General features: G+C 35.6%; 1 protein-coding gene across 1 annotated transcript in view; it reads right to left on the bottom strand.

Annotated features, from left to right (window-relative positions):
• LOC128738343 (neurogenic locus protein delta) overlaps positions 1–27098 on the bottom strand; it is a 51236-nt gene extending 24138 nt beyond the window's left edge. The window contains exons 1-3 of the mRNA XM_053833395.1: positions 26311–27098; positions 8582–8884; positions 1880–1943 (exon numbers count right to left, since the gene is read on the bottom strand). Coding sequence (XP_053689370.1) covers positions 1880–1943; positions 8582–8884; positions 26311–26397 — 454 coding nt within the window. The 5' untranslated portion in view covers positions 26398–27098. The remainder of the gene's footprint in view (positions 1–1879; positions 1944–8581; positions 8885–26310) is intronic.
• Positions 27099–27334: the final 236 nt, after the last annotated feature.

The following is a 27334-nucleotide window of genomic DNA, read 5'->3' on the forward strand; positions in this document are numbered from 1 at the left end:
AGGAAAATCTCGTCTGCCGGTTTATACAAGTATGCGGTAAGATTTTGTGCGCTATACGATACATCCAACCGTTTGGCGAATTCGATAAAAAGAAAAACAAAATATTAGTAGGAATGCGGTGAAGTATCAATCTTAACTCGCTTCTTTCGTTCAACTTGTTTTTCGATGGTATAGAGAGATTTTTCAATACTAAAAACTAATTTTATATGCAGTGAATTGAATGAAGTGTATATTGAAAGTATCAACAATGGTTATCGCTTTCCTTGATTGTTCTCCTACCAGTAGCTCAAATATAAAGAACCGATGAAATTTTCAGGTTACCATCTATCAAGACATTTTGAACGCATCTTCCAAGCACTCGCACGACAAATGGACTACTAGCTATACTTTTGAATGGCAAATTCTCTACAAAAAATTAAAAAAAAAAATTTTAACAAAAAAAAGGCTTTTTTTCAGATAAACTAACACATCTAGCAGAAAACATAATATGAACAAAAAAAGAACGTAAACTGGAAGCAAGGTGGAAGTGATTATTTCGCCCACCCGTGCAGCTCGGATATCCTCAGTACTTAAAAGCTTGTATTCATACCCTTTCCTTTTTCAAGTGACACTACGGAGCCATGTGTTTAATGTAACATCTACTGTCTCTCGAAAACACCCGTCAACCACACGTTACAATAGCAAACCGGTGAGGATGTTCCCTTGATTACCGGTTATAGGGAATAGTTGTCGTGGGGAAGCACAGCGAAGTATGTGTTTATACCGAGATTTAGTTTTCTTTTGTAGGGTGTATTTGATGGATAACTTGAAAACGGAAGTGAATAGAACAATACCAAATGTTACCAGACGGTGTAGGATTTCTTTTGGCAAACTTTGAATCCATCGTGCGTTCGGTGTGATCTTCTGAAATATTATTTCATACTTTCTATGAAGACAATTAAAAAAACAGTTAACCATCGCAATCCCTTATGAGAATTGGTTTGGTACATTTTCAAGTATATGTAAAAATGAATGAACAATTAGGTGAAGTAAAAGACTGACTGCTCAGGAATATTAGTGTTCTTGCTTTTTTTATACTGAGCACGGTAATATAGAATGAAGAAAATAATAACTACAGACCGGAAATTTCACAGCAACTGCAACGAAACGAAAACGATTTTGCTTCGTTTCAAGTGGAGGCATCCCTTGTGTGTGCTCTGTCACGTGTGCATTTTTTGTTAACCGGGGACTGCCGTCTTCCTACTACATAGATGTATAGATGTGGGTTACCATTACTGACTGGCGGGAACAGACCAGATATCATCATCTGTGTTACCAGCCAGCAGTGCCGTGAACCGTTGTTATGCCCCTCGAAAACGTTGCTAGTCGAGCATGGTTTGATATCCGGAGCGAATAATATAAAGAAGGTAAACGTGTCCCGTGTTGAAGAATGAAGCGGAAGAAAAGGGATTAAAACGACATTTTCTATTTGAAATGGAATCTCTTTTGTCAACGATACCACAATAGGAAACACTTTTATGCAATTCGCTTTATTCGTTGCTATTGTTTGCATTGCTGTTTGGCCGATACGAGGGAAATGGAGAATCCTTATGCTACAAAAATCATTTCGATTTGGAACGACCAGAAAGGAAGCGAATTCGTTTGAAACAGAACGAACGTACGGTCTTATGTTCAGCTTGAGCGATAGGTCGAGTCCGACGGGATTAAGCGTTCCCAGCGAGCTAAATCTAAACATTTGAAGACATAAATTTCGTTATTGAGATTAAATATTCGTATCTGGGGGTAAAAGATACGAGAAAAAATCTAACCGATTGGCTATTATCCAATTCCTTAATCACTTAATTAGACATTCGGAGTTATTGAGCTTTAACAAACTTACCAGGCGATCTCGCTGTCGTTTCGTTGGTATCAAGCCAGGCTTCAACAATCAGTGTAAATGTTCCCTGAAACGAGTAAGATTGAGATAAATAAAAAGATACGTTAGTAGATAAAATTAATAAACGATTTTAGCAGCCAAAAGTACGTCAATGACATCATCATTTCTCTATAAAGTGAAACTTTTGATGCTCGTTGAGGATTCATTTAATCGACTATACATTATTGAGTATTTCAGTTTCAATTACACCTTCTCAGTATACGGCAACGAATTAGCCGTATTGGTGTCATGCGGGGGTTGATTTTCAGCCTCTCATACAGGTTTTCACCATAGGTGTGTTCTTCGTTAGCGATCTCTATGAAGCATTACCCACGCGATTGCCAATGGTATATCTTAGAGCTGCAATGTTTGATTGAAGTGAAGTTTTCGAATCTCTAACTTATTTATTCCGTTGCTGTGTGAGCCATACTTTTGAAAGGTTACTTAGTATTTTGTTTGCAATTTATAATTCTTGAAGAATTAGATTGCATTAGCATTCCAGTTACACACACTTTTCTAAATAGCTTAATTAAATTACTAATACCTTTATGAAAAAATTGATGATTGAGATCAATTCAATTTGTCTTGGTTATGAAGAAGTTCAAATCTGACACATAAATATACATAAACTAACGGCAAAAACCGGAAAACCTCATACCAAAGACCGAAAAAGCATTTATGAGCAAACTGTCGAAGAAAGGCTTGAAGAAGATAGATTCTTAAAATCTGCTGAGAAAATGAATAATACGGAAACTATTACCAGCTCCTGGCATTTGCCAAATCAATTATCTGGTCATCTGGTGAAAGTCAAAGTAAGTGAAATGTATATATGTGCAGCCAGTATATTATCCTATCGATGTAATCGGTTAAAAGTTTATAATATATTGGTACTTAGATAACAAAAGGTTTAAGTAGTACATATTTAATTTTTCTTTCACATAAAAATTATTTGACAATTGCAAAATGCTAACGTATTGCTCAGAAAGGCTTATACTTAGCTACATTTAACATCCATAAACATAAATTGTGGAACCAAAAGCGGTAAATAGCAATAAATAACAACATACTTGCCTTTTCCGATTTCTCTTTTTTGTTTCACTAAATTCAACCAACAGGCACACTATTTCGGCCGGATGATTGAAAGTACGTGCACGGAGCAACTTTTCCAATATGTGTAATTCAAAAGAGCGCACGTTTAAACAGATCATTGTTCCTCACTGTTCGGGCTGTTTATGAAGCTAAGAGGAAGTTGAAGCAGTATCGAAAGAATAGACACTTCAATCGTTACTCGATAGCGCTAGCGCGCGCCTTTTCAACGACCACTTTACGTGGCTCAGATTCCAACCTCGCAGCTAGATACACAGTTAGAATTAAACCCTCGAAAAACAGTAACGTGCTTTGTCAGTACCACTTTGCGGATCCATACATGACGATCATTTAATTGAACTTTCGGCATCCGTTATCTAAGGTTTATTGAAACTCTCAAAAATTTCGAAAAAAATGTATGCACATGAGATAAGTTCAAAAATATTCGCATCTTTTGCAAAGCTAGTGACGTACACTAAGATTTTCTTATGTGAAGTTCACTTACTGATAGCGAAAGAATTTATCTTTGTTTGTCTTGCGAAACGTCAAAAATGCATAATAATATCTTTGGGAAAAAACTTGTGTGTACTCCAGCTTAAATGGCCATTGAAGGATTAATGAAAAATAAGTACAGCTGCTAATTTCTTGCAAATGACAGCGAGATAAAGATAAACGTAAAGAGTAATGTTCGGACAAGTGCCACGCACAAACGCTAAATCTTGTTCACACACTTGGGTTCATTTGATGTGCTTATAAGCAGGTTTGTTTGGTAAACAAAAGTGCAGTGAAAAGCACAAAACAACAAGTATAGTACAGTTCTTGAAACAAATAAACATTTCGGTTTGTTTATGTCGAAATCAAGACCACAATTAACTTCGGCTAAACAAACGCGCTTTTTACTTCGTTGCATTCGGAAATACAACTGAGATGTCCGACGAGGGAATGTGCAATATTCAACGCTTGTGATAATTGAAATCGGTCACATAAATACACCATTGGCTGCTATAACTAAAACTTCGAACAAGCAAGTTGAGACAAGGTTTGGAAATAACCTATAGCTCTGCGTTGTGACCTAAAGGTCTAAAAATGTTTTCTCTTCTAGCTAACATTTCAAAAATAGCCAAAAATGTGAAATGTAAAAAACTAGTAGCCCCTAGAAAAACTATCAAAAAGAGGCCTCTTTGATCCTCGAACCATGGAATAAACGACTTTTATATTCTTGCAATTATAAAAAACACCAATGCTTAGTTAATATTTTTTTTTTGAAATCAAACCCTTGAAATGGGAATCTTAAAGTTGTTCAAAAGTTATGAACTTTCAAAAACAAGTCTTAAGTAAAAATAGACAAAACACAAAACTGGTGATTTTTCGGACCACAATAACTCAGAAGGAAGCAATCTAAGCGCCAAATACATATAAAAATACGGTTTTACAATTTTCCAAACAAGTCAACAATATCTTAAGAAAATTGGAATACTTGTTACATCGAATTGCTGTACATCTGTAGATGATCGAATTTGCCGTTCAACATAGCATTAGAAGGTGCTATTCGAAGGGCAGGTATGCCCGAGAAAAAGACCTCTTCGCTAAATGGTTAAATTGATTCTTTTGAGCGGAAGTGTAAGCTAAAACAAAAAAAAAATAAATGAAGATTTTTTTCGAAAAATGCAGATATCAAAGTTATCAAATGATAAAATTGCTAACTTCTAGAGAAGATCGTAACGATGAATAAAAGCAAGGTAAATTAGTCGCCATTTTAAGATCAGTACACATTCCGACAAGTAAATTTGACTTTCGATGCAAGAGACTTATTGATAGGAGAGAAAGTGGACTAGTAAGGAGTTATGCTCAGTAAATTTTAGTAGTCAATTTTCTAAATTTTAAAAATTTCAGGTATTGTAACAATTTTAATTCAAGTATTTAAAATTTATGCATTTAGCTTTTATAAGAACTAGACGACAGCGGTTCACAATCATTTTTGCGAATGAACCTCGTATTGACATTTCATGACACCACTTTGATGAAAAAAAATTTACACTGATCAAAATAATTTGCAAAAGATAGTAAGATAGTAATAATTTTATAATATTAATATTAATGAACATAAGAGAATCCTTCTGTCCACTATTACCGCCCAAAAAATTTTGTAACCCCCTTCACTTCAATAACTAACTTCAACAACTTTTAACTTTTGATAATGATAAGGTTTTGTTCAAATCGATAATCGGTATGAGTCTATGTAACAACTATACGTTTCATTTGCACAGACATGCAAAGATGATGATGTGCTCGTCTAATTCAGTAGCCATTGTTGAAGCAAAAGAAATTCAATTCGGATGAAGTTAGTATGGATATCGCAAAGGATATGGGTTATTGTAGCTTGCACGCAAATGCAGATTGTTTACCAAGCAAAAAAAACTCTGCATAAAACGGTTGCTAAATCAATAACCGTACATATTGGGGACAACGGTTTTATTACTATTATACATGCTTTCAGTACGGTATTATGGAAAAAACTAAATGGATGATTGAAGATTGAATGTAAGAAAAAAAATGGAGCTCTGTGCCTATGGACACGAACGAGAAATTCACGTAGAACTACGAATGTAGGTACAATTCGACAATACTTGACATTTTGAAATTATCAGCAGTTTCTCGCGCAAATTTATAATTTACTGTATTGTAATAATTGTAATATTGTTTGCAGTTGACAAAGTTAACTTGCTTAAGGAGTTTGCTTACAACTACGATTAAACGGGAAAAAATATTAATTACTCTGGGTTATCATTTGTCAATTTCTACGTTAATATGTTAACAGCACCAACATTGTGATAGATTGATTTGAAATATAATTGCCTTTCAACCAACATGTGGACAACTAGTTACAATATCATCAATTGCCTAACGTCCTCTGCACCTCGACACTCTACTTTTCAGTTATTTTCATACTTGACAGTAATACGATTAAAACTACAGTTAATCATGGGTCATACACAATTGTGGGTCATTTTAGCTTTAGCTGCTGATTAGCGTTTAAATATCACCTAATGATTAATCAAATTATTAGTGCTACTTATGAGTAACAATTTTAACAATCATTTCGTATAATATTCACGCATTAATCTGGAGAAAAGGCTAAAATGACCCTTGATTGTGCACTGACTGTATGTAAAGAATTGCAAGCAACTTAACTAACTGATGCAAAGCAGCGAATTAAGCTCCCAAAACTTATTTTCGAGTATGACAGTCGCTAATCTTTCCTCGCCTTGAGAATTGCTGCGTTACGCAATATGTACGAATATCTCGTCAGCTCTTTTTTCATGCAAAACATCAGTTTGGAATAAGTTCTTGCAGTATATGGATGCAATCAGGCAAAAGTAGAGGGTGATCAGTCACTTTTCTATAACAGTTCACTTTCAGAACATCAATTTGGACTAAGTTCAATTCATAAAAGATAAAATTAGTTGAAGAAAACGGGGTGATCTTACGTTTAACAAAATTGTTTACTTGCAGGACATCACAATGGACTAGCTTAAATCGAAAAAAAAAAGAAATTCTGATATGTTGGATGAGGAGATTGTCCCTTTTTAATAAAATCTTTCGTCACGATCCGGCAAAGCAAAAGCTGGCTTGCATAGTTGGTTGGTTGGTTAATTTTTACCAGTCCTTGATAATTAAGTTTATTTCGATAGTGACTAGCTAAATACGATCTTTTTTACCTTTGGATAAATGCGCAAAAGATTTTTCGATCGACCGGTGTAAAAATATTGAAAATCGACCAGGAAATCGTTGAGTTATTAACGTTTAAAACCTGACCCCTTTTCGCGTAGATTTTATGAAATGACCCCGTGTTTCGTGTATAGATTTTTCGTAAGACCTAGTCCTACGTCAAAAATTTGAAGATTTGCCTATTGTTAACAGCTTAAATTTTAATTCAATCTTGCGACACACTTTCCAGTGAATCCCAGACGGTTGGTGCAAAAATAGCAAGTATAAAACGGTTCTGGCTTGATTCATTCCACAGAATCTCATATGGCTGTCTGACTCCGCACCCTAGGGAAGAATATCATTTCATTTGATGTAACAGTATCTGGCTCTGTTGGAGGTTCAGACGGCGTTATAAAAAGATAGTACATTGCAATTTTGAGTCGAAACAGATGGAGAGAGAATCATCTGAAGGTTACACGTATGCCGGATTTCTAATAATGAAAGGACGGATTGATTCCTTCTAATAAAACAATGCAACTACACGTTCGGTGGCGCGTGGCTACATGTGTATAGTGTTTGTATAACATAACAATAACACAAGTTGAGTGGAAATCTAAAAGAAAAAAAGCAAAACAACAATATGTCGGAACACATTGGCTAGCAAAATCATCAATGGAGGCACCCTTGTTAATGTATGTGTTGAAGAAAAGTCGTTACACAATTATTGTGTGTTCTACGCATGATATTAACAGCCGTAAATTACCCTTGCTCATTCGGACAAATTATTAGCTACACGAATATGTATGTGTGTGTGCATATTACCACACTAAAGCAACCGTTAGCGTAGCGTTTCAGGCGTTACAAAAGTTACCCGCATGCCCTCCACATTTATGAAAAAATAGGAACGCGCCGGGCAGGAATAAAACTAACAGCACAGCTGGCTTTTAAAACGAGTTTTAAGGGAAGGCATGAATGTAGGGTTCCATTTTTATGTTGCAGTATTCCTCGCTTGTTAAAGTTTAGCATATGCAGCTTGAAAAATATTGTTTTTCACAACACATTAACTGGTTGAATTGTGGAAGTTCAGTAGTTAAAGCCGCAAATCTCTATTAAAGTCTACACAGTCACTGCTAAGCTTTACAAAATCAATCAATGTTTTAGCCGTAACATATCATCAGAAACCAAACTAATATTCAACGCTTATTGTACATGCTGAAAAGAACTACTTATTATGTTCCTCATACACAGGTCCAATACAACGTACATACATTCAAAAAAGGGACCTGCGCGTCAGGCTTTTTTTTTAATTTGTTATGAAGGAAAACCTGAACAGCAGATGTTTCCTTGTTGCGACGCAAACGGCTGCTTGCATAGTAAATGAGAAAAAGAAAACTGCCGTGCACACATAAATTTTCTGCATATGGCTTAATCCCAATTTCATTTTACATATAGGACGACACATTTCGAAAATGCCTTAGTGTTGAAATGAAGTATTCGCCGCGCGTGAAGTTTACAGCAGGCTTAATACTCATTATGACAGTGTTGTTAACTCACCAATACAGTTGTCCGGTATGACCTCTTTTAACAATGTGTTCTTGGTGCAACCCCGAAAGTGCTTTTGGATACGAGTACACAGGCACGTGTGTTTCTATTATATGATAGCATCACTTAATCCAATTTTATTGACCATATAACGAAAGAGGTTAGGTCATTTCAGCAAACATAAGCAAATCCAAGTAGGTATGTATATAAATGTCAGTTTCGCGTGTTTGCACGCAGGTCACGGCTATTAATATACATCTCAAAGAATTATTTTATAACCTTTTGCCATGTAATCCGCGTAGAAAATATTGATTATGTTTAGTTACTTACCGGCCACCCAAACTCAAACGGAAAGCGGATCGGATTTTCAAATCCTTCTTGTTTGCTTTTTTGGGTCAAATTCAGCGAGTTTCCTTCTAACGCAGGGGTTGTGAAATCTCCAAACGTGCATGGCGACGATGTATCAATTTTGGCTTGATAGTGTTTCAAACACGCACGAAATCGAGTTTTGCACGCACCGATACAGTTGCCATTTGAGTCCGATCGTCCTGAACAGCAAGCACCATCGTTATCCACCCCTCTTTCGTTTGTGAAGTGTTTTAGCTTGAGCTCAAACAGTCCCGAGCCTTCGATCTGAAAATGAATCAAGTGGATTGTTCCGATTAGAGAGGTCATATTTTTAATGTTACCATAGTGTATCTCCCAGAAGCAGACCTATAAAAAGCTACAGTTTATAGGATTGAGAATAAGAAGCACAGTTATCAAAAACGTGGATTACCGGACCCCGGCATCATCATACGGTCATGTATATGTAGTACCACACAAAGCAAAGACAAGATGATGTACTTGACTTGTGCCCTTAACACCCAACAAATGCCAGACTACTTATACAACAGACTTAATTGGGAAGCTGTTTCCAAGAAAAAAATAAAATAAGCTATATCTCGAAAGAATATAAACTATATGAACAGACCTGAGCGCTATTAGTGGCCAGATTATGGAGGCTGATTTCTGCGATAAAACGAGGAACTTTCAGCCAGCTACTTGTTCCCATGAGATAATTTGATGTTTCTTTATAAAATTGTCAACATTCGAAACAACAGAAGACGTGTCAAGACAAAATCTCATTATAGTAATTAATTCAACTAAAGATATAAGACAGCACAGCCGTAGCAGCGACAGCCGGTTTAGTGTTTGGTAGGTCAAAAGTATGTACAATCTACGGCAACACAGTCGCTGCGGATTCCATTGTCCTGAAAAATAACAGTTTTATATCGCGTTAGGTTTCGGCGGCAATAATAGTTGTTTTGCTGCGGATCATTTTCCTATCAGTTATATTTGCGAAAACAATTTTCTTTTTTTCCATTTTGCATTCATCAGCAAATTGACCTAACCATTCGAATCTAACGAGAATAATCGGTACTTTACGTAAAAGTTTACGAAAAATGTTTTTTTATGGAATTGATAACCATATGCTTTTGACAATTAATTCCTTAAAGCACATTAAAAATGTTACGTTTAAAATGAAAATATTATTTTTCATATTTTTGCAAAGCTTCGACTGGACTTATACTAAAATTGGAATATTTTTGCAAGCAATCGGCATTATTAGTAACCAACAGATTCCAACAGTGAACCCATACTATCATTTGTCCAGTGGTTGTATGATAAACTTTAGTTTTTGAATGTATTTAAGAATAGAAAATTTGTGAATTACTTTACATATTTGTCACACTTAAATTTGGAATTGATATGAAAAAAAAAAACAAAACCAGTTTTAATTAATACCATCGGAAATGATAGTCAGTTTTTATCATTAAACATCATTCCTGCCAGTACCACTAAAAAGTGACATCGCAGCCATTGACGTACGTTTGCCGACGTCGGCGACAGTTCTATCAGCACACATCTTTATCAAAAGAAACGTGCAACCGTCTTCATATGATTCCCTACTGTCCTTCAGGTAGCAGCAACAGGCAGCCCAGCTTGTAAGCATCTTTTATAGTTTCACAGTTATCAGCGTCAACAAGACGGACGCCAATAGCAGGCTTACAGTCGTACAGAAAAAGGGACTTTCTTTTGCACAAGAAAGCCGACCGACTGGCTCCACCGTGTCAGCATACTGCCTTGTTGCCCTATGTTCGTCAGCTTCGAAAGATGATCGATTGGTGGTCAAATAAAATGCAAAAAAATAAAAAGAAAATCAGCCAGCCAAATCCATCCCGCGAGTTTTGGTGCTTATGTTTACTATAAAAACAATCGATGCAAAAAGAGTTTTCATCTATTAGATTTTTTTTCAATAAAGCGGCAAATTTCGTTTTCTCAGAATGTTATAATTATAACGAAAATTGGATGAAGATAATTGCCTATCAGTTCGAAAGCTATTCGAATTTCCCATAAACAAACCATCTGAATGAATACAACACACATGTACACGATGGTCAAGAACGTGTTTTGCAGTTGTTGCAACAAATGCAGCCCATAAAGCAAGCTGAAGGTTCCACGCACAAGAAATAAGTCTGGTCAGTAGTCTTTTGCTTGCTGAACCCTTGCCGTGTTCCGGTTCTACCAGATTTTCTACTTCTTGTTGGTATCCGAGCGTGGCTCCAGCTGGAGCCATTTGCACCGTTCAGCAGCACAGTGGAGCCAATGAATGTATGCCGACCGACCGTCGTCTTCCCACTGATAGTGGATAACGCAAGAGAGCGGGGCAGGCAAACAAAAATAAGCCCCCTCGAAGAAATGTATTCAATCATGGGAACAGAACAAAAAACAACAGGCTGCAAAAGCAGAAAAACTGCACGATCTGTTCTTTTCCTTTCTTCTCGAGAATCTTTCAAAGTTTGCTGCTCGTTCCTGTGTTTGCACGTCCGTTTCGTCATCATCTTGCACGAATGGTCTTCCTTTCATTCTTATCTTGATTTTGCCTCATTTTATAATCTTTGGACTAACTATCTCCTTGCCATCCATGAATTTTTCGTCTCTTTTGGAGCAATTTGAGCCATTTGCTGTTCGTTCAATATTCGAAGTCTTGAGTCGAGTTTTTCAACATTTAGTAGTATTAATGGCCTCCCAGTTCGCCTCAAGGTGCAACACTGGTCTCTCTAACAAGCCAGTTATAGTATGTCCGAATCTCCTTTAGGCAGAGACGGTTAGAGTTAAAAGGATTGTAGTACTAACCGTTGACATATAAATAATACCTGCACTAGTTTCACTAACTAAGAGAGATATTGTATATTCCTTTCACAACAGACTATGACTGACACTATAAATATTACTATAATTTCTTCGTTTAGATGTTTTATGGCACAATGCTCAAATAGGGAATTGACCCCGGTGGTGAAACGCCCATTATTTTTTACCTTTATATTAAACTTTAGCGCTGTCAAGTTACTACCAACACCGATTCTCATAGTCAGTGCTGCGAACAATCACTTTATCGAAATTCAAAACGATTGATTTTGAATCAATTCATTATTAACCCTTCTAAGGTCTACATATCTTTTATAACCGCAAAATTAACAAAAATGGACGTAATTTCCTATATCTTAATATTTTTTCACCAGACTTTGGAATTTGCCTGATTTTTTTTTCTATTTTCTTAAATCCTGCAGAGCGTGGATACATGTCACATGGTCCCGGAGTTATTCCGGTGTTCCTTGAGGGATTGTGACATGGCTTGTATTGAAAATATTGTCAAATGTTGGAAATGTTGGAAAGTTTCAAGCACGAAACGGATTTCGAAGGAACTTGTCCAGTACCAAGATTCGGCCATATAGCCATTGAGAGACATGAAACAATCGCCAATCGCTATTTTGTGGTAAAAATTTTTTATATGCTGTTGAATGTCCTTTCACGGGAACCGGTTACGGATTTATAGTGTCCCCCCGATGGTGCGAACCATGGTTCCTAACTTCAGCAAAGTAACTGATATGACCACAGTCGATGATTTGTTTAAAAAAAATCAACAGGTTTCATATATACATACATTTCAAACATTCCATAACATTTTCTTAAAAACATGTCTCAGTCCTCCAAAGAACACCGGAATAACTCCGGGACCATGTCATATATAGTCACAATCGGTCGGAATTATAAAAATAGAAAAGATTTTCGCCAAAATTCAGGAATTCGGTACAAAAATATTCTAAGATAAAAAAATTACGGCTATTTTAGGTAATTTTGTGGTAATAAAAATGACGTAGACCCTTGAGTGGTTACTCTTTTCTCTTGAAAGAATTTCCATGGTTTCCTTTCCTCCTCCAGGACAACGCAGACTACAATGCAGCGTTGCCGAACAAAAACTTTCTCTCTGCATTATGTAGATATATTAAAAACAAATTTTTACACATTTTGCTAAACTTTCTTACTTTGTATGGGTCATGGAAGTCGTAACTAAATCTTTTTATAAATCCTAGCATACTGTTAGCTATGTTGATAAATGGGTTATAGTGTTCAATAAATATTAGTTTTGAGTTTAATATAACTACTAAATCTCTGATTTTTTCACAATTTTCTTCCGAAATATTTCCTAGAGAAATTTTAATGTTTGGCATGTTTCTTTTCCTACTAAAGGCTATTAATCTACATTTTTGAGTGTTAAGTTGAAGAAGACTTTTGTTACACCAAATATAGAAAACCTGTATTTCGAGCTGGAATACTCTGACGTCCTCCTTGTTTATTTCTAAAAAGAGCTTCATATCATCGGCATATATTAAAACATTTCTCAGCAAGAAAGAGATATCGTTCACAAATAAAATAAACAAAAGAAGGCCTAAATGTGAACCTTGGGAGCTCCACAGGCTACTTTTAGAGGATTTGACTTTTTTCCTTCAAATTTGACTATTTGCTGACGGTTAGTCAAATACAGGGGATCAAAAATCACGACCGCACAAGAGACAAAGATATTGTCCCTACTTCAAAACATTGCGACAATGTATGATGAAAGTTTGTCACTATTGCATGGAAATTAGGACAAAGACAAGTTATCGTAGCTGTTTATCGTGGATACATATGTTTCATGACAACGATGTTGTTGCATGCGAAAAAGACAAAATGCTGTATGCAACACGTATTGTACGCAACAAAAGCAATCCTTATCATGTCACGCTGTGTCGGCAGCGGCAGTGTTTGGTAGTTACCAAGGTAACGTTGGTAACTTTTGTACGCCAGACTGTCGATCAAAGCAAGCTGGTTTTTTTCGTAAGGTTTTTGCTGTTTGCCCCCCTTAATCAAGTTGCGGATAAAGTATTGTCTTTAACCAGCCGACTTGCGACAAAGATATATTTTATTGTATTCGCTATGTAAGCACAAATCGATCTCTTGTACTCTCAAGGAACTGCCATATGGAAAGTTTGTGAAGATTTGGTGCAAAGTTTTGTTTATCCTTTTCACTCTTTAACAAACCTGTGCACAGACTTCACAAATATAACAAACTTGGGAAGGTGGCAGCACCGTTTCGCGCACATAGCGAATACCTGCATCCCCAACAACAAGCGTTTGTGAGAGCGAGTGTGTATCAAAATATATTCTCACCGAAAGCTATCATTCTCACTGGTGTTAAGGGACATTCCTATGTCCTAATATTTTGTTATCGTGATACATTTTGGTTGCTATGTATGTTTGTTTTATAGGCAGAGAATAATTGGTTTATCGCTCTTCGTTTTTGTCGATTATTTCTGCGTATGAACAATGATATTTTGATTCCCTGGTCAAATAGGACTCGATCCATTTGAGCAGATCTGATTGGATTCCTATTTTTTGTAATTTGAATAATAGCATATCATATGGGTACATGTTTGATTGAAAAGATTTATATGTTTTTCCCAAAATCTAGCGCACGTGTGAGTGCACGTGAAGAGTTCTTTACTGCGATAACGCATCACGTTTACACTAAATATTGAAACCATCGTGCAATTAAAAAACAAAATTCGCTAGTTGCATTCCTTCATTCGAACAATTAACAAACGAGTGCTGTACTTGTACTCCTGCTGTAGGTAGATATTTGGTAATGTCGATCACAGAAGGCTTTATATTTTGTAAATTTTAAATACACATACCACATGTACCACAGCATGAGTTTTATATTTCTAACATTTCAACGAGATTACTTCGATTAGTAATCAATATTATCAAACATGTAATACGCAATTTATGATTACCTATACCGCTACTATACCGTGAGTGAGCTGCAAACACATTTTCATACAAAGCATAGTACGCCGTTCGTATAAATTAATTACCGAATTCTGATTCCCTATATTCATTCTGAGCCACACCACGCAGGAAACTCACATTGAGCATGCGTTTTTGCGATGGTAATAAATGTTAGTGACCGAATTATAAATTGATATTTCCGTTGCATTTGTCTCTCCATTTGGCATGTTTTCCAACAAGAAAATAATTCATTGCTTCTTCGAACTGCTTTAATTTCTCTACTGACCGTTCAGCTAGAAAGTGAGTAACGTACATACTACGATAATAGTGAGCATCAAGTGGTTTGACATTAATGAGAGCGGCTGGGAGGCTATAACTTTTCTTTCCCAACGTGAATTTTTAAATTTAGTATGCAGAATAATATCATATATACCTACGAAATTTCGACAATGTGTGTCCGCAAACAAAGCCATTCGATTTTCTTTGCAACGCTAGACCAATTTTACTAATCTTGTCATTACTGTGGATAGGCGGTGCTGCTAGATAGAGTCAGTAGGATTGTTGCACTAGCCCCGTAACTATCCTGTACTCCAAAATCGGTATGTGAAGTCTGTCGATAAAGAAGGATTAAGTCTTAAAAAAGATGTATGTTTAAACCCAAGTAGAGATGCCAATACCAAGGGGGTATTTCGAAAATCGGTCTTTCGGTATTGATAAATTCAATACCGGTAAAACCGGTAAAAGCCAATACTTGCAAAATAAATTTAAAAATTGTAAAATTTGTAGAAAATGTTTTCATTAGTCAGTGGTACTCAATTTTTTGGAACAGCTAAGTGACTAGCTCTCTTAAAAAGAAATAAGTACGGAAAGAGTGTTTATCGTGTCAACTCTAAAACGAGACAGACTGTACTGGGAAACTGCATACAATTTTAGTAATACCAAAATATATGGTCTTGTGGTCCAGATTGACAGCTTATTTTCTTACTAATTTTATTAAAGCCCTGTTCATGCTGAAACATCTGTGATACGTGTGCCTGGTAACTGAAATATTTACTGGTTTTTCGAATTATCTTGAGTGACATAGAGCATTAGTAAATTTTAAGACACGCATTTTAAGGCGGAGGATAAAAAATTGATCAGGAACTGAACATGGTCGGAAAAAACTGTATAACATAGCTCGTTTCACAGTTCGCAGTATGAATGGTTCTTACAAGTCAGTCTACGCTCGCAGCGATGAAATCTTTGATGGTGGTTTCTGAAAACAGTCATCCTGTCTATCCGTTGAGGATTGACAACAACGGGTCTATAAACGAACTCCTCTTCCTATGACATTTTTTAAAGCACTCCGTAATTTTTCACTGAAGATTTTCTGAAGAGCTACAATGTGAATCGCACATTTTTACTGTTGCGCAATTTTCTTAATTGTATTTTTGTTAAAGTCACTATCAAAGATATTTAGATAAATATTTGCCGTTTGTTAAAATTATATAATTGAGCTCGAATCTTTGAATTGCATTCGCCCTATACGTTAACAATCTTAACGGCAATGGAAGCTTCTTGAGTTATTTTTTCATTAAATTTACCATGTAAAAAACACCGAAAATACCGGTTTTTGATCGCGTAAAAACCGGTATTTCGGTATTGAAAAATAGCACAGTAATACCTGTAAAACCGGTAAAGCATCCTAAAACCCAAGGCTTTACTTTTTTTTACCATTACTGTGAAGAAATTAATTAATCCATATGGACTATTATTTCATCGAATGTTCAATTGTATAATGGTTGATTTACTCTTCCTAAAGCAGTAAATGCAGCTGTATAGATTGAAAAATGAATTACCCAGAAATATAACGGTCAAACTGTGAAATATTTGACCCCGTTTACCCCTCCGTACAAATATATTCTCAATCATCGCTTAAGATAAATGAGCACAATTTGACATTTCAAATATCGACAATCCAGTTGGAAAACTGAACCTGGCTGAAAAATAGGGAGTTGTGAGCTCAAATCCTTTCTACAGAGTAGTGTTTATTTGGCTTACTATTTTTCTAATCCTGACAAAATAAATTTATCTAATGGGTGAGATAAGATTCCTTGATTTGGCTAACAGTTATGGCATTACTAATTATTTAAAAAGTAAGGGGCAAAAAATTGGTTGGACGTAAGTTTTGATTGAAGCTTTTGGAGCGTTTTAGTAGAATACGAGATCTAAAATTAAAAAAGAAGAAAACTTATCCAATTTAATTCTACTATGTATATTTTATTCACGACAGATACGTATTTTACCTACGACTTGCAGGCTTCCTCAGTGTCTGTTTTCGTAGGCGAAATACGTATCTGTCGTGAATAAAATATACATAGTAGAATTAAATTGGATAAGTTTTCTTCTTTTTTTAATTTTAGAAAACTTTTGAAGTAAAATCAGTTGTCCGCGGGCTCTATAGCCCAAAGAACTCTAGAAGTGAGTGTGTGCACAATGTTATTGCTTGTGGTACAAAATAGTAATAGAAGTGCGAATAACACGATGAGCAAAAACTGGTAATAAATACTCTTTAGATTTTGTCCTTCTATTGGAAGGTATTCGTATGGAAAGCAATAACAGCAATATGAGTTTGCTCCCTTTCGTAGATACGCTTTCTAAAGGTGCGTTCTTTACGCAATACATTGAATTTTCACTTTGTTTCCATAAATGAAAAAGACGTGTTCTTCTAGAAAAAAGCACATATGCAATATGATTGAATAGGCCTTTGTAGGTAAGGGATGCATTCACTATCAGATGGATTGGAATATGCCTTACTTTTCTTCAATTGAATCCAGTTTCAAAAACAGAAATGATGAATCATTGAATAGAATCCAACCGGACTAGAAAGTGCTCCCCTTCTTTCGACCCGGTCTGTTTGACGCGAATGATCATATCTCAATAACTTATAAAGCGATGCGGTTTGAATGGACGAGGAAAAGGCACACAAAAATACCAGCCAGCAAAGACACAAACGCGTGTCGAGATATTTTTTCGCTGAAAAATACTGATAATTGGAAAATGAGCACCAGATGTTTTTCTTTGCAGCCGGCATATTCAGATTTCCGTTCCACGTAGGTTTAAGCCAGGCGACGCATACGGCTGCTGCTACTAGAGGTCATAAAAAGAGATTATCTCTCGACTTTTGCAACAGTCAAAATTTTGGCACCTAGAAAACACACATTATTATATATCGAAATGTGAATAAGTTATAGGATGTTGGACTTTTTTCTGTTGTACCTAAGCCAACATAAAACTATATCAGATAAGTATAGGCTATAACATATCATTCATACGCCACTAAGCTAATTAATTCGATAGTTAATGCGTTACTTTTTATTTTCACCACAAAAACTCAACGTTTAGTTGAATGTTTTGAGTGGTTCGAACAGCGGCAAGCAAAAGCATAGTTATACGGAAAAGATTTACAATAATTTTTGATCAGCATTAAAAATAGATATTTTTATATCAGTTCGCGTAAGTTATCTTCAATATTCAAGGTACAAAAATCGATGGATTGTATGATGTTGCAATTTGCTACACATGACACGAACTAATCCATGTGCAATGGCTATAATAAAGAACCACAATGATTTGAGTTAACATTACGTTGTACAAAGAAATGCTCTTGTTGATTTGTTCATATGTTTAATTAATTAAAAAGCTCTGTTCTGATACACAGATCATTCATTAGGCCATTACAAATATTTTATAAAGTTTTTGTCCTTCCGGTGTTGGTCCACTGAAGGGGGGGCGAAAAAAACAGAGATTTTTTTAATCAAGCAAAAAAAATTGATTTTAGGCATTTTTATTTAAAGTTTAAACGTGAAAACCAAATCTTTTCTTGCTTTTAAAATATACGTTATTTTCCATGCAAAAATCTACGAAAAAAGACAAAAACGAAAGAAAAATTTTTCGGCCGATTTTCGGAAATTTCGTTGTTCGAATTTCCATTTTTGTTTCGTGCCAGAAGCATTAACTCAATTCGTACACTCATTTTTCGAGTTTTTCAGGCTGTAGAACCCACAGACAATTGATTTTATGTAAGAAAAAATTAACTCATACCCTGCAAATTATTTTTTCGCCCCCCGATTTTTCAAGCCAATTTCCAAGGGGGGATGACAAAAACTTTGAAATTATTTGCAATGGCCTTACTACATTTTATAAAAACACTTACCCGTTTCACTCTGACCAAAAGTTGCTTTGAAACACAGTAATTATGATATGACTGAAACTATGCAAAAGCAGCGTTGTTTGGTATTGAATTTTAGCTGAAATTTCCAACCCATTGATTTAATGTATTGAAACGCTATTACGGTTTTCGTCGTTTTCCCTCATACTACAGTGCAAGCTTCACCAGTAAAGGTGAAATGCTAGCAGTAGGGATAGTCAGCCTCCAATACCAGCTACGGTTATATGACATGCATATAAACAAACGTCTCTGGAGTCGAACGATCATCACTATTAATACCTTATATTTATTGGCTATAGAGGCAATCCGTTCTATTTCTGCAAGTGACACTAACAAGTTAAATATTTACCGATAGTCGCATCCACCCGACAAAATATAAATTCGGCTTATTACGTAGAATGAATGAGCATCTGCATGCTGACACGTTATGTAGAGGTGAAAAGGAGAAGTTGGGGAATATGCAAAATTCATTTAATTAAATTAATTCGTGCGTTTAATACAAATTTATACCTCGCAGCAACATACTGCTGAAGTCACCGGTTTTTTCATTGCAGTATTCTTCTTTTTGTAGCTGCCCGCGAAGCTTGCAGCAGGGCTCCGCTGACCAGCGAATCGTGTGCCGTGGGAAAACAATTCGTTCCTTCTATTCTTTTTTTTTCTTTCAAGCTGCTTCATACATACAGCTTTTTTTCTTATTTTATGTTCATTCGTTCACATCGCGAAACAAACCGTGTGCGCTTGTGTGTGCAAGCAGACGATCAGCATTCGTTGTGTTCGAAATACTCCAGCCATGCCAGCCAGCATACTGTAGCAATAACAGCAACAGCAGCAACAGTGAATCAGTCTGATGACCAAAGCAATGCTTCGCATCAGCATTGAAGCGGAGAGTGATCGAGCAAGGAAAGAGAAGGCGAAACATAAAACTTATGGAGCAAAAGAGAAAGCGCGAGAGTATACCTGTTAAATAAAAAAAAAAGAGAAGAGAGGCTGATTTGCAAAGATAATCTATTTGACTGGATCGGGGGTCCAACAATATTGATGACAGACAACAGACAGACGTGCAATATCAACAACTAAAATTTCAAGAATGCAGCCATGTACAGTAATTATCGAATAAATTATTTAAGGTAAGGTTTATTTACATGTTATAAAATTTTATTTAATTTTTAAATTGAAGTCCTTTGGTATAAAATTTGAAAGTTGTCGCCTGCGGTATGTGTGTCTGCTTGGCAACGTATATGTACACTCTTAAATGATTTTACCTGTAAATTGGTCGGATTTAGTTAAAGCTAGGTTGAAACTACTCAAAATGCCCTTAAAGTGTACAAACTCAGATTTTGAGTAGTTTTTCAACCAAAAATTGGTAGTAGGAACTTAAAAGTGCGTTATTTGTCATAGAGAATAATTCAATTATCGGTAGCAAGTAGCCAAAATTGGTTGAAATTTTTACCCAAAGTTTGAGTTTGTACACTTTAGGGGCATTTTGAGTAGTTTCAACGTAGCTTTAACTAAATCCGACCTATGTACAGGTAGAATCATTTAAGAGTGTATACTGTACAATAAGAATTTGTAGGGTAATACTAAAAAAGTATAATACTAAAATAGGTCAAATTAATAGACAAAGTGATGAAAATCTCAATCAAAAAAATTTGTGTATAAACTAGATTATTATTTTTTGTTATAATTTTGGTTATTTTAAATATCGTTAAACGGAAGTAGCATATTCACATATTATGAAAATATAGTACAATTTCCTATCAAAACAATAAGATTGAGAATGGATCTTTTATGCAAATTTTGTTTAGGCAGCTGAAATCTATGTAAAAATCGATTGTATATTCCTTTTTTGTCCTTTTAATGATGGGCATTTCAAAAATTGAAGGGATCCTAATGCTGGAAGGAGCTTCTCATAACTACCACACCGCCTAACACTTTTAAGCCCTTCTGCAACAGCATTAGTGTGAATTTTATTTAATAATCGAGTTTTGATCTAGTGTAAGCCTACCCACATACATTGGCATTGGTGGCTTCGAATAACAACTTCGCAAATACTAGAGTGATACCATTCTTTAGTGAGATAATGATAACTGAATTGTAATGGTTACAGTAAGTTTAAGAATAAACACTATATTTAGTAATGGGACTAGAAACGCTAATTATCGTTGCGCGCTGATACAAAAACAGCTAACAAATCTCGGATACTATTCAAACCGAGAAAGTGCGCTTAATTTTTTTTTGCCAATCTGGTTAGTTGGTCTGGGCCGGCTTCAGCTTCATTGTGGTCCGGTTCTGGAATTGTCATATAAAATAAACATTTCTATACAAATAACTTTTGATCTGAACATCTAATCAATATATAGCACATTTAACAGTTATAAATTAACCTAAAACGTTTTCAGGATGAGCCCAAGAGCATCCAAATCGGTGAAACCATTGTCAAGAACATTGAGCATTCAATATGCTTCAATAGTTGAATAAACTTTGAACTAAACATCAAATTTAAAATAGTGCTTCTTCAAATGCAGCTAAGAGCGTTATTGAGACACGTCTGGTTTAAAGTGGTACAGACATTTGCTCAGTTTTCAGAACTGAGTCGGATGTAAATTTATAACCTTTTTTCAGGGCTAAAAAAAGAAAAGGAAATAAACTTTAATTATTTATAGTGATTCACAATCATCGCGTCCACTTTTCCAGCCTTAAAGAAGATTATTCGGTCCGGTCCGGTTTCGAAACGCTTCGTTCCTGTTTCGATCCGTTAAAAATCGGACTTTCACTTTTTTGTGTTCCGCTCGGACTTTGGAATGTACAGTAATACCTCGATATAAAGCAACTTCGATTCAAAGCAACTTCGATATAACGTAACTCGATATAAGGCAATTTTTACCTCGATATAACGTATTTTTTTAAAATTAATAAAAAAAACTGAAATAACTTTCATTGTGGTGTGACCTCGCATTGCTACTGTGTGAAAATCATTTTTATTTTTAAAATTTTGTAAGATATGATACAATTCCGTTATTTAGATTTTCAAATTTCAATTCTTAATGTATCCTTCAAACTACAAAACCAATCATTATAAAATGTGTCAGTTAACGGTTTGAAAGGCTCCTATTTCATTTGCAATCAATTTCGTGCGAATCGGAATAAAAATATCGTTTTTGCTTCGATATAACGTAACGTAACTTCGATATAACGTAACGAAAATAAAAATAAAGTTGCTTTATATCGAGTTATTGCTGTATTTTCCAACTTTACCCGGTCCAAATAAACAAAAAAATAATCATCAAAAAATATTTAACTAACACACGTAGACGTAAAAAAGGTAATTTTCGCGCAATAATTTTATTCGAAATTTTCCTGAATTTTTATTTTTGAAAGATGATAACTTTTAAACGCATGGTCAGAATGTTGTAATTTTGACATCCAAATGTCAAGAAATCTTTAAGAATTTAGAAACATAATTTTTTCATGTTGTCAAATCAAAACAAACTTTGTATGTCACAATGAAGCTCCAAATGCGAAGGCCGTCTGTAGACGGCCTTACCCGTTCGAGGATTAAAAAGCTCTCTGCTGGATAAAAATGGCAGCATATAACCATATAAAAATTCTTTCTTGCGTTATCATTTGAATTACATAGCTGTTTTTTGTTTGAAAACATATACCTATATTCATTGTTAAATTGTAAAATATCGTCGTTTAAGTTGTTGACACTAAAAATATAAAGGATTGGACAGAAGCTAACAATGGAAATCACATTCGGAGACCCCTGATTCCAATCTACAAGGGTTAAGTTAGTGTTCGTAAATTCTCGATGCTCGTTGCTCAAGCTGATCAAGCCGGGCACCTTTCTATCTTTGCACCGCCAGTACACTGGTATGGGTGAGTTTTGTATTATTTTATGCTTTACTTAATTGCACTGAAAAGTATGGGTCGAAAATGCGGCTTACGATCAGTAGCATCAGAGAAGGTAAAAAACCTACACCCTGAGGACGATACTCAGGTAGGGAAACAATATACAAGGTGGGTGAAGCTCTTTTTCTGACGAATATATGCAAAAGAAGAAAATAAAAAAATGATAACTGGAATGAAGAAGCACCCTAATTCCCATCTCGCCTTTCTCCTCTGTCTGCAGTGCAGCTGCCGTATGGAAGCGTACATATTCGGTGCGCAAACCACCGTGAGATTTCCTCCCTGACCTGTTATGAAAAATGGCTCTTTGCAGATTCGTTTGCTGTGGAGCCACGATCCGCGCGCCAACCAATAAGCGAAAGAATAAAGTAAAGTAGAAAGCAGGATAAAAGCATTTCACGTATAAACACGGTCGTGTCGATCTTGTACGAACAATTTTAACTTTATTGGAAAGAATTCAATGTATGTACGCTGTCGCACGATAAGGGTAAATGTCAACGTGGCAAATTTTGCACAATTACATGTTTTCCAAGCTATTTGCTTTCTTCTTTTCGATAGCATCTAACATATTTCTAAAAGATACATACATAAAACTAATTAACAAATTAAAATAAAGTAAATTTTATCAATGTATTTTTTGTACAGGAGTTGTTACATAATGTTACATATACACTGTTACTTCTGGTAACTAAAAATTTGTTTGGAGTTGATGTATAGGAGTTATTTATTATATTTTCGATATTCAACTGTTTAGTTGATTGTTGTCTAGTACCAAATCTGATATATAGTCGCTAAAAGACTGGCCGAAAGTTTCGATAACCGTAGGCAATTTTTGAGTTTTGACACCAGTCTTATAACGTACCTATTATTAATTTCTATGATTTAGTACGGTGATTTAGCAATTTGAGAGGTATGATCGAAGGGAGACCACACTGAGTAAAAATTGTCGAATTCGCTGAAAAATATCGCGTTATTTTTTTTGAAAAATACCTTAAAAAAATTTTCGAAGTTGATAATTTTTGTATAAAACTAAATAATGTATCAAATGAGCAAATTGAGTGAAAATTGCGCGAGGTAAGTTGAAAAACTTGCAGGATAGCTCCACCAGATGGAAGATGATCTGCAAAGCCTTTGCGGGCTGCAACACTGACGGCGTGCAGCCATGAACCGAGTTGAAACGACTTCTATGTACAACAAAGAATACACGTTCCTCAGCCCGATTGGTCGAATCTTTATTAATATTACTATTTATAAAAAACAGGATGTGTTTCTAAAGCAAACTGTTATATGTACATATTACGTTCGAAGAACTATTCCTAACTGCAGTTTTTCATTGGTTAAAGTTGTTTTTAGGATCTTGTCTCGATTAACAATAGAATGAGGTGCTATAAGTATAGTTTTGAGATCGACTCAATAAACATTTTAGCAACAGCAACAGAGTATCCCCAACGACATATCTTGACATAAGCTGGACGTAGTACCGAAGCTGTTTGCAATACGAATGCTAATGCAATTTTTTTTATCCCGGGGTAAAACTGAATTATTTTTATCTGTCAAATAGGAGCTCATCGAGGTTCAATCCGTATTGAATAAACAAATTGAAACTCCAAACACCTGCACCCTCTCCTACATCTACTCTTCGTTCCGCTCGCAAGTCCAAGCATGTGTCGTTCTTGCTATTGATGTCAACGTGAATTTCTCTATTAGGAATCCGATAAAACGCCTTATTTTAGCGAATTTGTTTATTCAATTCGGATCCGGATGAAATAAATGTTTTGGTTTAAATAACGCGTTTTTAAAATGCTGGTAACATGGTTGTTTAATGTGATAATTTGATACGTATTTTTAAGATAAAGGGAGCGGCAAGGTTACCGAGTCTGCTTTGACAAGTGGATGGACATGGATTCGAATCTTAGCAAAATCAGGCCATTCGATGTCAAAGTGACTTTAGCATGGGTTTATTTTCAGGCCCCTCATCATCCTTCCTTCATGCTGAATTCTATATTATCCCGATATGGCCTATTGACAGTGCAAAAATGGCTCTTATAGACAAATGCACTGGTTATCTGCGCTATAATTGGGGACAGCGCTGTCATGCGGAACGAGGTGGGTAAAGTAGAGAAAAGCGTTGAACGAAGGGTACCCAATTATCACACAAGCACGAATAACATTATGCTTATTGAATCGCTCACTCAATAGCGATTATAGCAAAAATAAATGCAGTCCGGGTTATACAGCAAACACCCGGGAGATATCACAATAGATCAACGATACTGGTCGCAGTGATGAGTCCATACAGGGAAAAAAGTTGTTTTATCATAATACATACATATAATGATTATATCCACAATAGAACAAGTACTTCAGCTTTGTGTGCGATTATCTTTTCTTTTCGTCTTTTTGTCACATGGGACAGTTATGCGTCCATTACATTATTTAGATTTTTTTTAAACACGATACAAAAACACTATGAAACGTTAAAAACAAATATGTACTACGCAAACGTGAACTCTAACTTTAAAAATGTTAGTTTATGGTGGTTTAAATTACTGGCGGGTTCGTGACAAACACTGAATTGAACTGCTGAACTGGATCACGATTTTACATATTCGCCAAATATATCAACTCACCTACTCTAGTGATTCGGTATATGTTGCGACATACTATAATTTTTTGAGTGGTAATAGGGCCATTGCAAATCATTTTTAAAGATTTTGTCAATCACCCCTCCTCCCACCCGTGAAAATTGGCTAGAAAAATCGGGGGGGGGGGGGGGGTAAAAAAATGATTTGTAGGGTATGAGTTGAATTTGTTAAATTTGTTAAATAAAATCAATTGTCTGTGGGCAACAGTCTGAAAAACTTGAAATTAGTGTACGAGTTAAGTTAACGCTTCTAGCTTGAAATAGAAATGGAAATTCAAACAGCGGAATTTCCGAAAATCCGCCAAAAAAATTTTCTTTCGTTTTTGTCTTTTTTTCGTAGATTTTTGCATAAAAAATAATACCGTATATATTAAAAGCAAGAATAGATTTGGTTTTCACGTTTAAACGTAAAGTAAAAATGCCTTAAATCCATTTTTTTTGCTTGATTAAAAAATTCTCTTTGTTTTTGTTTCGCCTCCCCCCCCCCCCCTTCATTGGCCCAACACCTGAGGGACAAAAACTTTTTAAAATATTTGTAATGGCCTAACCGAAATATGATAATTTTGACCACCATGCAACAAAAATTCGGCTGTAACGGTGCCCAGGTTTTCCTCAATATACATGTTTTTTTAAGTTTGGCAAGACCGGCTTTATAGGGATTCATAGAGACTTTTGCCTAGCCCGCCAAATGGCGGGGTTGAGTATTATAACATTAAAATCATAGACAAACGAAATATATAATGTTTATTTCAATGGATCTCGCGTTTGAAAATGATTAAAACGGAATTAAATACTGAAGAAAACATAAATTTTACTATACTCTTTTTTTTTGTTAGCCAAGTTTACATCAGCCATTTAAAAAGTAGCAATAAGCTTGTTGGTAGTACCTATATACTCTTAGACGGAATGTGTCACATTAAACCTATTGTTGACTGTACATTATGTTTCAAAGCTAAACGTATCATTAAATAAATATGTATTGTTATAAATAGTAGCAGGCATCGAAAAATATTAACAAAATGATTTCCAAAAGAAATGACGCGTTAATGGATACCTATAATGTTAATATGTAGCGGATAAGCAATTCACAAGCAAAAGTTTAGGAGTAACAAACAAGTGACAAAAAAACGCAATTCTTACCTCCGTGAATAGGAACATTGAAGTGAGGTATAGAACACAGAAAAAGTAACCCCTATTCATTGTGCTACAGCACGTTTCCGGCCTCATTGGTTTAAGTGCGTTAAGGAAGCTGAGACTGTTGCATCCAGTGTCCCAGGTAGTGGATATTGGATGTTAGTCGCGTAGTAGGATGCAGCTGTAGTCGTTAATCCGGTAGCAAAGATGGCAGCCTCAGTAGGTGAGTCGATTACGTTGAGATAGTGTATACGCTCATTTGCACTACATCACAAAATGACACGTTTTTTTTATTTTCTTCTTATTTTGGGCAGCATTGCAACTTTTGTTTTCTTCTACATACACCGCACACTGTCACGCACTGTAAATCACCTATCCGATCATGATTTAAAAGTTGTTCCGTTAATGACAATATTATAAAAACAATTTTATGTATTTTTCAAGTAAACCGTATTTATTGTACTGCTGCTACTGGTGCACAAAGTAATCCAATACTTTTTTTTATTTTCACCACTTGGCTTGTTGCTTCACTTGCCGGCTTCACTCGAGATCCAGCCAAAGCCTTTTATGCATGACCACGTTGTTTAACACCACATTCCGAATTACCAATCAATCACTACTTTCTTTTATCAATATGCAAATTCAATAAGAATGACACTTATTTTGCGTCAGTTAGTTTTCAAGCACGTTTAGATCTTCTTTTGCGGTAAACTGAGTGAAGCAATTGAAATGATTTTTGCACTATAAAATGAACGCAAAAACTTCAAACCGACGAATCACCACACCGCGTAACGTTTCCTTCCAGACTAACGTGGGCAAAGCGCTAAAGACAGGATTGGAGTGAAACTGTTCGGCAAACTTCGGGTGCAGGCTTTCGGCAAAATATTTGTCTCTCACTCACATTTACTATTCACCTCACTTTCTTGCGCACTGTTCTTTATTCATACTGACGTGCAGCTGTCTACACTCTGTTGCGTACGCCTTGAACCGAAAGCAACCGGCAGCTTATGCTGGTGATACGAAATATACA

This window comes from Sabethes cyaneus, chromosome 2 (assembly GCF_943734655.1).
Source record: "Sabethes cyaneus chromosome 2, idSabCyanKW18_F2, whole genome shotgun sequence".
Classification (NCBI taxonomy): Eukaryota; Metazoa; Arthropoda; class Insecta; order Diptera; family Culicidae; genus Sabethes; species Sabethes cyaneus.